This window comes from Orycteropus afer, unplaced genomic scaffold (assembly GCF_000298275.1).
Source record: "Orycteropus afer afer isolate SDZICR_OR568_19922 unplaced genomic scaffold, OryAfe1.0 scaffold00270, whole genome shotgun sequence".
Lineage (NCBI taxonomy): Eukaryota > Metazoa > Chordata > Mammalia > Tubulidentata > Orycteropodidae > Orycteropus > Orycteropus afer.
Window position 1 is genome coordinate 1,323,433 of NW_006921857.1, and position 12,550 is coordinate 1,335,982.

A 12,550-nucleotide genomic window follows, 5' to 3' on the forward strand; every position below is an offset into this window, starting at 1 on the left:
TTAACAACAACAACAACAACATGGAGAGCTCCATTGGGGTCAGATGAGAGGGAAATAAAATACTAAATGACGTGATTTCTCAGACTATCTACAGGTGTTCACATTTAGCAGTTTTTGCCAGGTATCTGCACACTATATTTAGGGTAGGTGTTTGATTTATATTTGTTGAGTAACTATTTTAGCTGAAGTCCATCATTAAGTAGTAAATTACTGTAACAAATAAATGAAGGTCACTGGCAATAAATGTAGTTATTAATACTACTGTTTCACTGCTATAAATAAAGCCTTAAAAATCACTTGGTAAACACTCACTTAGCTAGGGAGATAATGAAAATATATTCTTGGGGCCATTCCATGGACACATACGGAAACAGAAAAGAATTTGAGTATCTGATCCAAGACCATCCAAATTTAGACATAAAATAGAACTTGTAATATTTGGCTCCATTCTCTATTTTATTGGTGGACACCAACCACCATTAATGCTTTTCTTTAAACCATTTAGGTATCAAAACATTTGTTACCAATCGTCCTTCCATTTCCTTCTGTACAGGTGGTCTGGACAGCAATGACATGTTCAGTCTTTCTGTTTTCCTCCTCATGCAGGTGGAAGCAGGACACCAGTGGTACCTCCAGGTGATCTACATCATTGGTCCTGACACCATCTCAGGGCCCCGGGTCCAGCGCTCTCTCACAGCTCCTCTAAGGCGCAACCGAAGGGACATGGTGGACCCCAGTGGCCAGCTGACTCTGGACGATTCCCTCATCTATGACAATGAAGGGGACCAAGTCAAGAATGGCACCAATATGAAGTCCCTGAATCTGGAGATGCAAGAACCAGTTGTCGCTGCTTCTCTCTCCCAGACTGGAGCATCTGTTGGCAGCGCCCTGGCTGCCATAATGCTTCTACTTCTGGTGTCTCTGGTGGCTTGTTTCATCACCAGAAAATGTCAGAAACAGCAGAAGAAACCACCCGCAGAGGATGTCTTAGAGGAATATCCTCTGAACACCAAAGTGGATGTGCCCCAACGGAACCTGGACAGGGTGGAGAAGAACGTGAACAGACAGTACTGTACTGTGCGAAATATCAACATGTTGAGTGAAACTGAGGCCGCATACATATTCAAAGGTGCTAAAGTAAAAAAATTGAATCTGGAAGTCAGAGTCCACAACAATTTACAAGACGGAACCGAAGTTTAATGGCGGAGACCCATGTGTGTGTGTGTTTTTTTTTTTTTTTTTCCTAAAATCATTTTTATAAAACGGGAAAATACTGGTATTTTTATAGTCCTGCAGATTAAAAAGGGAAAACAAAACTTTGAATGGCAGAAGGCACACATCACACGCATCAACTCACAACTGAGCTACCTCATGTTAAACCACTAACCGATGAGGCCCCCAGAGGATTTGTGTAGGGTTAGTTTTGTGGATCCCTTTAACATTCTCAGTAGTTAGAAATTACTGCTTCTGGAAGGCTGATCTTAGAAAATGAGTATTTTGAATATTAGATTGGGAGTTAGACAATTAAGTTTGCCCATGGAGTCCAGAGAACTGGGGAACATAGAGTGGCAGATCTCAGAGAGAATGGGGTCCAGGGCCTATGTTCTCCCCACCCCATTCCCAGATTTTTCCAAGTTGGCTCTTCCTGGGCCTGTGACAATAAGAGTGTGAATTGCTGACACCTAGATTCTATGAACAATTCAGCTAATCAGTACAATTTATATATTTGCTCATTGTTTCCACTTGAAGCACTGCTTTATGGCCCCTAATTGTACTTTGCATTTTCAGAGTAGTTTCACCTGGGGGTTTCAAAGTGCTTTAAACTAGAGCAATTCTTAATCACAAATCACGTGAGAAATCTTGAGGCCTCTCCTGTCAGATATCAGGCGGAGAGGAACCCTTCTTACAGAGGAGGAGACTGCAACCCAGGTAAATGAGAAGCCTGACAAGGTTCTCAGAGCTGATTAGTGACATGCCCTAGGCCCAGGGAGATGTCCTTGTTCCCAATTGGTTTACATATTGCTACACAAGCTAAAAGAAAAAAAAAAAAAAAACACACTCCTGCTACTCCAGGCTTTGTCCTAGTCTAATAGATAAACCCATGTGCTTTGCTAGCTGTGGGTTTGTTTTTTTTTTTTTTTTTCCTTAATTTTAATTTTACTCATGTTTCAGGAAACTAAATGTCTCATTGGAAGAAAGCAAATTAGGAGAAAGTCCAGGTCAGACTCAAGTCAGGGTGGACACATGCCTAGTGGTTCTCCGGGCTATGTATCCATACAACAGATCATTACTATTCCTGGTGCAGAATTTCAGGGCGTTCTCTTGGGGTGTGTGGGGGGGTGGTTCTTTTCCGGTAGCTCAGGCATTTGATTTTATCATAACAGCACATGACATGGCCATAAGCACATGGCGTTAAAATAATTTAGTATTCAAATATCAGCTGAACTATTTTGTATGTAGTGTGCATACAGCTTGCATTTTTGTTTCTTTTCTGTGTCTGTCTTATTGGCAGAAATATGAGCATGCATGTCTTGTTGTTTTGAATTGAAGGCACAATTCCATTATTTAGAAGTAAAAGACATAATTCTCTTCCTATTGCATGGTACACCATAATCACTGAGTAAATAACAGAGCATTCACATTGTGTGGTATTTGTATATGAATGATAAGCTCTTTGACAACATTCCAAACTGGAAACCCTTTGGTACTAAAAGCTAGAAAGAATGAACTGTGAAAGGCTTTAGGCAACTCTCTAGTGGACTCCAACCAAGCTCCTTGAGAGTAGGCCCTGGGTGGGCTGCACCTTTGCTTCTTCAGCAGTGCCTTGCACATAACAAGTACTCCAGAAATACTTGTTAAGTGAACAGATGAATGGTGTAATGGGTGAGTGATGGAAGAGTACATTTAGGAAGGAGAGGTGAGAGGGAAGTGGTATATCACAAGGGCAAATACAGGGAAAAAACTACAATTATCTCTTCTATTTGGATTATGAAATAATCTTCTAATTGGAGCAAAGAAACACCGCTTTACATAGCAATGGATCTGGCAGTGGCCTTAAGGAGGAATGAACAAACAAGTCGTAATGGTTTAGCTGGAGGTGAGACTGAATCAGCATCAAGAGCAGGAGATTTAGAAGAAAGTCTGACTTCATATTCTGAGATGAGAGTAAAGTTTTCAGGAGAGCGTGGATTGTCGTGAGCCAAGAGCTGAAATTCCTACCTGGTCAGGTACTACTTGAGACCAACTGGGCAGTTCAGGGCAAAGTGTCTGCATGGGCTCATAGACATCGAAGAATTTATGTCTCAGAGCTGGAGAGCTCAACAGCTGGGCAGGAGTCTTCCCCAGAACAATCTAGAAGGTTAATATTGGTTCTTCCTGGACAGAAAACTAATCATTTGTGGAGCAGCTTTTGATTTGGCCCATTATATATAACCTCTCCTAGTGCCAGCATGCTTACACACTTAAGCAGCAGCTTTCCATTTGATCTTACATTCTTCTTGCACACTCCTTCCATTACCAGCAAATAGGACACGATCATGGGAAGAGTGGAGACTGGTAGCAGAATGAAGCCAGTGTGGAAGAGAATGGAGACTGAGACCTCTTAGTATTTCTAGTAGCCACCATGTACCTTATGAGGTCTGAAGTGACATCAGAAAGGGCAACATCCTGTAAGGACCTCGTGACAAAAAAACTGAAAGGAAAGCCCTTGGAATATTTCTGCCTTTCTTTCTGCCCTTTCCCCACTGCATACACTAAATGGCAGTAATTCTATAATGAACACACACTTATTAAATAGAAAGTGCTAAGAAATGTGGAGTTGAGATTTACTCCTTTGATGCACAATTATTCATTTATGTTTTATATTTAACATTAGAGATCAGATAATTTAGTGGCTGATGTGGAATTTTATTTCAGTCAAAACTCTGCTTTCAGTTTCTCTAACTTGCTCACTAATGCCTTGTGTGTTGTTTTACTAACCTTTTATGCCATGCCTTCTGGTGAGAAAGATCAAAAAGCCATCGGGGGTTGCTATTTGCTATTACAAGCTTGCTTTGAAGAAAGAAAGAATGGTCTGTACCTTGCTGTCCTTGTATTGTCTTTATTGTATCCCAGACCTCCTGGTGGACTCCTGCAGATTCCTATTGTTGAATGGAAGAAGTAGTGCTGGATGTGTTTGCACAGTCTTACCATATTCAGTCTCAGCATCCTGAGACAGGTATTTGTTATTTTTGGAGACTACACACCTGCTCAGACTGAGTAAAACATTTGTGGTGCTGTCAACCTGATTTCTTGACTCAAATGATTTTTGTATTTCCAGTACCAATTTGTGTGTTATGAATTTCTGATTTCTCCAATAGTATATGCCACTATAAAAATTTGTATTAATAAATGACAGTCTGGTTACTTTTGTGTTGTGTTCTTTATAGATTATTTTTCTCATTGGTATAGATAGATTTGAGAAAGCAAAATCATTCTGATATTTGAAGTAAACTTGCCTGGAGAAATGCCCTCTGATGAGGTTTATTCTGTGACATACATTAACTATGCTAAGAGTGGGATGCTGAAAAAATTACCTATCCCTAAATCTCTATAGCCCTTCTTTAGCAATCAGTTGAAAATCCAAGACAAAGAGGATTAATGAGAATCTCCATATGCAATACAGTGTTGTTGTTGTGTGCTGTCGAGTCAGCCCCAACTCATAGCGACCCTTCCTTGAGTTTCCTAGGCAGTATCACTACGGAAGTAGATTGCCCCATCTTCCGAGGAGTGGCTGGTGGGTTTGAACCGCCAGCCTTCTGGTTAGCAGTCAAGTGCCTGAGCCATTATGCTACCAGAGTTCCTATGCAATACAATAGGATGATTATTTACAATGTATTTATTACCATCAAATCTTGCCAAGGTATTTGAAAGAGTAAAGATAATTCTGTCCCTTTCTGCACATGTGAAGAGTTGTAAGTGTCCACAACTTACTCTGGAGAGGACCAAACTTTTAAGCATGGGTTTATTGGCCTGTGAAAGGGAAAATGACAGAGTCTCATTGGTGTGGAGCTAAAACTATAAAGATCATCAGAGAAAAAATAGGGGCAAACTTAGGGGTACTAATTTATGGCATAAAAACACTATCAAACATAACCAAATATTTTACAAAGAGCAAAAAATAGATGGCCGAGATCTTCTAAAAATTAAATTCTTAAGTACTTCAAAAGATTTTTCCAAAAGAGTAAAACGAGAACCTAAAACCAAAAGGAAAAAAAAAAGCCTCACTGCCGTCGAGTCGGCCCTGACTCATAATGACTACTCCTTGGGTTTCCAAGGTGTTATCTCTACGGAAGTAGATTGCCCAACCTTCCTTCCAAGGAGTGACTGGTGTGTTTGAACCACCAACCTTCTGGTTAGCAGTCAAATGCCTTAGGCTCTATGCCACCAGAGCTCAAAAGAGACCCTACATTTTGGGAAAAAATACTTGGCAATGACATTTCCAACAAGGAACTGGCATCAAAATTTATAGAAAACTTCAACACCTCAACGCCAAAAAGACAAATAATCCGATTAAAAAATGGGCAGCGGTCATGAACAGATACTTCATCAAAGAAAATAATCAGGCAGCCAATAAACACATGAAACAATGCTCACAATATTAGCCATTAGAGATACGCAAATCAAAACAACAATGAGCTATCATCTCACCCCAGCAATAATAGCAAAGTTCAATAAGATAGAAATCAACAAATGCTGCCAGGATGTGGAGAAATTAGAACTCTCATACTCTGCTGGTGGGACTGCAGAATGGTACCACCACTGTGGAAAACAATATGGCACTTCCTTAAAAAGTTGAAATTAGAAATACCATTTGATCCAGCAATCTAGGTATATATCCTAAAGAAATGAGATCTGGGACTCATTGTTGAATTGTTGTTGTTGTTATGTGCCATCGAGTCGGACCCGACTCATAGTGACCCCTCCTTGGGTTTCCCAGGCAGTATCACTACGGAAGTAGATTGCCCTATCTTCCTTCTGAGGAGTGGCTGGTGGGTTTCAACCGCCAACCTTCTGGTTAGCAGTCAAGTGCCTCAGGCAGTACGCTACCAGAGCTCCTGGGACATGAATAGATTTATGCAAAACACTACTATTCACAATAACAAAGAGATGGAAACAACATGAGTGCCCATCAGCAGATAAATGGATAACCAAACTATGATGTATACCCACAATGGAATACTATGCAGCATTAAAGAATAATGAATGATCTGTGGAATACCTCAGAACATGGATGAACTTGGAGGACATTATGCTGAGTGAAATAAGTCAATTACAGAAGGGCAAATATTGTATGTGTCCACTATTATAAAAAGCCAAAGAAAGGTTTACACATGGAAGAAAACGTTCTTTGTTGTTTATCAGGAATGAGAGGGAAGAGAAATTTCCTAGAAAAAAAATAAAGTGCACCAGAGGTCCAGACAGTCAGTATTCTGCAAGCCTGTGCATTTGTGTACCTTTTCCCCTGAGAATTTTTTTTTTTTTAAAAAAAAAAAACCTTACAAAATGCTGTCAATGACGTTGACCGGCTATTGGCACCACCTCATGGCACATTTGCAAGCTCAGCAATAACTTGGGAAAGCATATTTTCATAAAATCTGTGGAAAGGACATCACAACCTAGCCTGAGAATTCCTGACACCATACCAGGGACAATGAAAACAGCACTTCCTCAGAGTTTCCTGTAATTGTCCTTTGCTGAACAGTAGGCTCTAAGCCCTGAAATGTGTTTCTGCAGGACCCAAGGAGAAACTGTATAAAAAAACTATTCTATACATTCATTGTTGGGACTAGCTATGAAAACACTTCCTCCAATCTGAAATTTCTTGGCTGTAAAATTTGTCTCGGAGGATAGTGGCAGAAAATGAGTTCTCATTTAGATCCAGGAAGATCTCATGGGCTAGAGTTTTGAAGAAATACACTGAAGAGAGGGGGAAGGAGAATATATTGGAAATATTATTAGATTCAAGCACATGATATTGCTGATTTTGTAAGTTAAAAAATAGCCCAGTGTCAATAGTTTTATATGGCTTGATCTAATACTAAGACACCCCAATGTGTGCTAGAGAGTCTGTCCCCAAAGGAGCCTGCTAGAAGTCCTTTTTGACTGAGAGTAGCTAGGGACAATATCAAATAATAGCAATGACTCACATTGTCTGCGTCATTCATGTCTTGTAACAACTCTACAATCCTGGACAATTTCTCTGAATAACTATCTAATAATTTCTTTGAATAATAAGCTCAAGAATTCCAGATCTTTTCTAGAAGCCTTCACAAGTGTGCATTAGTATTTGATGTTGTTTAAAAATGGTCCAAATTTTCACCCAAATTATAATTTTTTTAAAAAAGTCCGTATCTCCAATAACCTGGATTTAAATCCTCTTCATGAAATATTGTCACCTGACTGATTGAACAAAACACACGCATGCTCTGTCTCTGCAGCAGCCTTCCCTAAACTCTCAGAGTTGTATCTATCGGCTCCTTTTGGTTTCAAATTTCAAGACAAATAAGTTATAAAAGCTTATTAGAACTCCATCCCTGGAAACATTTCTAAAAATTGTTAAAAACATGTTGCAAGATGTCTCCCTTAAATATTCCATTAAGAAATATTTCTACAATGAAACGGTAACTCAAAAGAGTCCCTGTATTGCTTCTGATTTTCTGCTCTGCTGCGTGCCCCAGGAAACTCACTTTCATAGGCTATTTCTCCTAGGTCCTTAATGGTGCAAATAGTTTAGTGCTCAACTTCTAACTAAAGCTAGGTGGTTCAAACCCACTGAAAGGTCCTGACATGTGCTTTTGGAAGGTCACAGCCCTGAAAACCCCCTGGAGCACAGTTCTACAACACCTAGGGGTACCAGAAGTTAGAATCTATTCAGTGGTAACTGGTTTGGGTTTTTGTTTGTTTGTTTAGTTGTTTGAGTTGGTTTGTTTTCTCCTAGGTTCCCCTTTCCCTTCCCTTCTGGCTTTCATTGGCCAAATGGAAACACTAATGGGAGATAGGTTGGGGTGTGCATATTCTTTCCTCCACTCTCCCCTCCTTCCTGCCTTGCTGTAGTTATGACGGTGATGGCTTCCCTCCCTGACCACAAGTCCTGCTGGACAGCCCCTCTTCCACAGTTCCAGTTCTTACCAGGCTTATGCTAGCCAAGAAGTGGTAATGATTTCATCCTGAGGACTTCACTGTCCCTGTGGATTTAACTTATCCCTGCCCACACTTCTGTAAATGGTCTGTTCATGAAACTCTTGTTAAATCCTTTGAGTATGCCATCTATTTCCTGCCAGAACTCATACAGTCCTTCAATTCAGTGCCGTTTGGGCCAGAGTTTTCTAATAAACTATAATTAAACACTTGAACTCAAAGTATTTAATTTCAAATTTGCCTATTATTTGAACAAATGATGTATTGATAAATGCTTAACATTCAGCTTTTGGGACTGGAGAGCCCTGATTTGTAGCATTTGTTGGTTTTCATGCTGTAAATACTTCCACCATGGTCAATTTCAACCTACCAGCTAATTTCATTAAATAAGGAATTTAGAACAGATAGACATGAGCATAATTTTACAGTTCTTCAACCATATAGCTAAAATAAGTGTAAATAGCCTCAAGAGTACAGGTAATGGTAAAATAACTAGAAAGTGATGAGTTTTGAATACTTACCCCTTTGTTTATAATGTAATTTATTTAGTTGTAACTTCATTTAGCTTAAATTTTTAATAACAGTTGTGTTTAACCACTAGTTTGCAAGATTCCTGAAAATTTAGCAATTGGCTCTCATGGGCTGGTCTAAGCTGTCTCCATCCAGACCATTGTAATGTTGTTGTTGTTGTTGTTGTTGTTGTTTGCCATCCAGTTGGACCCGACTCATAGCAACCCCTCCTTGGGTTTCTGAGATAGTATCACTATGGAAGTAGATTGCCCAACCTTCCTTCCAAGGAGTGGCTGGTGAGTTTGAACCACCAGTCTTCTGGTTAGCAGTCAAGTGTCTTAGGCACTATGCTACCATTGTAATGTTGTTGTTGTTGTTGTTATGTGCCATGAAGTCAGACCCGACTCATAGCGACCCCTCCTTGGGTTTCCCAGGCAGTATCACTACAGAAGTAGATTGCCTCATCTTTCTTCCGAGGAGTGGCTGGTGGGTTTGAACCACCAGCCTTCTGGTTAGCAGTCAAGTGCCTTAGGCACTATGCTACCAGAGCTCCCACCAGTGTAATAGCAAACATATATTTAACATTTACAGCTACTTGATCAATGAAGTCTGCTTCTCTTGGTTTTCCCCTCATATTTCACCATACACTTTAAATACATGTCAATAACTCTGGCTTAAAATCGTATATTTAACTTACAAATTGTTCTGTTTAGCAGAGAGAAAATTAGCTTCTTATAAAAGTGTAAAATAATTCTATGTATTCAGAATTGTGAAAAATTTTATCAAATAATCTTTTCTGGATTTTTTTTTCCTAGATCATCATAAACCTGGTTTGTGAGATCCTAACACATCATCTGTCCTTTTCTTCTGTAGAAACTTATCCTTTAGGGGAAAAAAAAAAACAGTATTAGTGTTTTAATTGTACTGTGGCATGATTCTGGTCTCAATGGAGGTAATTGGGCAGTTATTACAACTAGAAATACTCAAAACACTACTACAGAGTATTTTATTTCAAAGTTGCCTTTCTGAGGCCAAAGAGATTAAACTTTGAACTTAAATCCTATATGTAAACACCACCTGTTACTCATTTTCTTTGGGATGTAAATCCAGCCCTATCACTTCCTGGTTTTATGGAACACAACTTGCAGAAGTTATTGAATCCTGAGTCTCTCTATTTATAAAGGACAGGTGGTGGTAGTGGTGGTGGTGGTGGTTAGTGGCCATCCAGTCCGCCCAACTTATGGTGACTCCATGCACGAAAGAAGGGACTGCTGCTCCATCCTGAGCCATCCTCATGACTGGCTGTGATCAGACTCTTGTGATCCATGGAGTTTTCTTTGCCTGAAAAGAAAAGACTGTCAGGAGTAGATTATCAAGTGTTTCTTCATAGTTCACCTTCGTCTTAAAGCTCCACTGATACCTGTTCAGCAGCACAGTAACACACAAGCCCCCACTGACCGAGGATTGACAGCTGCTCATGAAGTGCATTGGCTGAGGATTAAACTCAGTTCTTCATGGAAAATGAGAATTCTACCACGGAACCACCACTGCCCTCAAAATAGAGGTTATCATATCTAATTTAAAGCGGGTTGTCAAGCAGGAAAGAAGCCCTCACATACTCAGTGTCTGTCTTATTAGGTTCTCAGCATAATACCCCCACCTCATCCCTATGCTCATTCCCGAATTTCTTGAATGAATTGGAACTTAATAGCCTATGATGGTGATCCCTAGAACCACCATCTTACCTTATCTCTTGAAAGAAATCTCATCGCTTTAGATTTATAAATCTGGTGGGTTCCTAGTGCACCAGGTTTTTAAGCAAGACCATCTAGTGCTTCATCTTTTGCAGTTTCTTTCCTATTTAGTAAAGGATGTCCTTTTAAGCCACTGTTTCTCAAACTTCAGCTTGCATCGCTATCAACTACAGGGCTTGTTAAAACAGTAGGTCTGGAGCAGGGTCCCAGAGAATTTGCACTTCTCACTCATTCCTAGGTCTTGGAACCAAGCTTGAAGACCCACTGTTCTAGTGTATTCAGTTCACACACAGCAGTCCAAACAGGTAATCATCCTTTGAGTCCAAGCAGCTCCCATATCATTTATTAACCTGCTGAAAGACTACAGATAAAATATATATTGTGGCAATTTAAGTTACAGTGTATAAGCCAGAACTTCAAACTGGTTCATTCCAGTTAGAACCCCTACTATGAATTTGCATTTCCACCCCAGATATATTGAATCAGAAGCTGTATACTAAGTGGATATAAGTATCAACTGGGGATCTATAAGAACCACCTGGGATCTTGTTGAAACGTACATTCTGATCTCGTGTATCTGAGATAGAAATGCTAATTATCAGCAGGGGGTTGAACTATAATGAATGAGGTCAAAGCCCTGGTATAAACCCAAGCCAAAGGGTACAGACATCTAAATGACAATTCATTAGTCATTTTCTTCAAATTAATCTTTTCCTGGAAATGTCTCAGGATAATGCAGATTTATGCCATAATTGAGAAATATGGATCAGACCAATTTAAAATAAAAAAAGACAGAATTCTTTGAAATGATAATGTTCAGAACCAGTTTCAATTTCATCCCCTCCTGGAAGGCTTCTAAACCTACAATGTTGAACAGCATTTGCCCAGAATTTAGCATGGTATATGAAAATTATAAAGCTTTGTGTCTCTTTTAGCTTCATGTATCTTTGCCTTGATCCCAGTTAGATTGTAAATGCATTAAGATCCTGTGTGGTTAAGTTTGTGTGTCAACTTGGCTGGGCTTGGTTGAGTGGCTGGGCAGCTGAATGTAGTTATTCCCCATGGTAAGATTAGTAATTAACTTCATGGTGGAATCTATTGGAGCAGCTGAGTAGCTGCTTTGGGCATATGGTTTGCTTCCCGTATATAAGAAACAGCTTTGGGAATGGTCTCTAGCTTATGGCACCTTGGACCCTGCATGTAGCCATGTCATTGTTCAGCAGCCAACCTTGGGACTTTCAATGGACTTAAATTAACGGCTTGCCGTGTGGTTTGGTAACATCGGGACTGTGCCATTTTATTTGTTGACCTTGGGTTTGTCAGTTCAACAGCCAACAACTTTCTGAGTGAGAAAAGCCTCTAGCTTCAGTGGGCCAGGAGCTGGAGGCAGAGCTGAAGCCCAAGGCTGAGGGGCTTTCACCCAGCCCCTAGAGCCTGGCACTTTGAACTTGGATTTAAAGCCTCCAGATTGAAGAATAAACTCCTGTTTGTTCAAGCCATCCCATTTGTGGTATATTCGTGTCAGAGCAGCACCAGGTAACCAGAACAGATCCCAAAGTAAGTCTCATCACTTCCTTGTAATTTCCCATAGAACTTAGCATGACGTCTTACTAGTAATGTGTTGTTGTTGTTATGTGCCGTCGAGACGAACCTGGCTCATAGAGACCCCTCCTTGGGTTTCTGAGTTGGTATCACTATAGAAGTAGATTGCCCAACCTTCCCTCCAAGGAGTGGCTGGTGGATTTGAACTTCCAGCCTTTGGTTAGCTGTCAAGTGCCTGAGGCATTATGCTACCAGAGCTCCCACAAGTGGGTTGCAGGGGTAGTGTGTAGCCAGTAAATATTTATTGACAAATTTTGATGGAAATAAATCCACATAATTGCTCTGATCCCCAAAGCAATAAAATAACTGGAAAAAAAGAGCAATGTATATAACTATAAATGATGTTATCTTTTGTGTAAGAAATAGAATAAATATCTGTATTTTGCTAGATTACATAAGACAATATCAGGAAATATAAGAAACTAAAGAAAGAACAGTGTAGTGCCTAAGGCACTTGACTGCTAACCAGAAGGCTGGTGGTTTAAACCCATCAGCCACTCCTCAGA

The 12,550-nt window shown here is 40.0% G+C and overlaps 1 protein-coding gene across 1 annotated transcript in view; it reads left to right on the forward strand.

Annotated features, from left to right (window-relative positions):
• FRAS1 (Fraser extracellular matrix complex subunit 1) overlaps nucleotides 1–1,200 on the forward strand; it is a 541,721-nt gene extending 540,521 nt beyond the window's left edge. Inside the window, exon 73 of the mRNA XM_007950381.1 lies at nucleotides 607–1,200. Within this exon, the coding sequence (XP_007948572.1) occupies nucleotides 607–1,200 (594 nt within the window). The remainder of the gene's footprint in view (nucleotides 1–606) is intronic.
• Nucleotides 1,201–12,550: the final 11,350 nt, after the last annotated feature.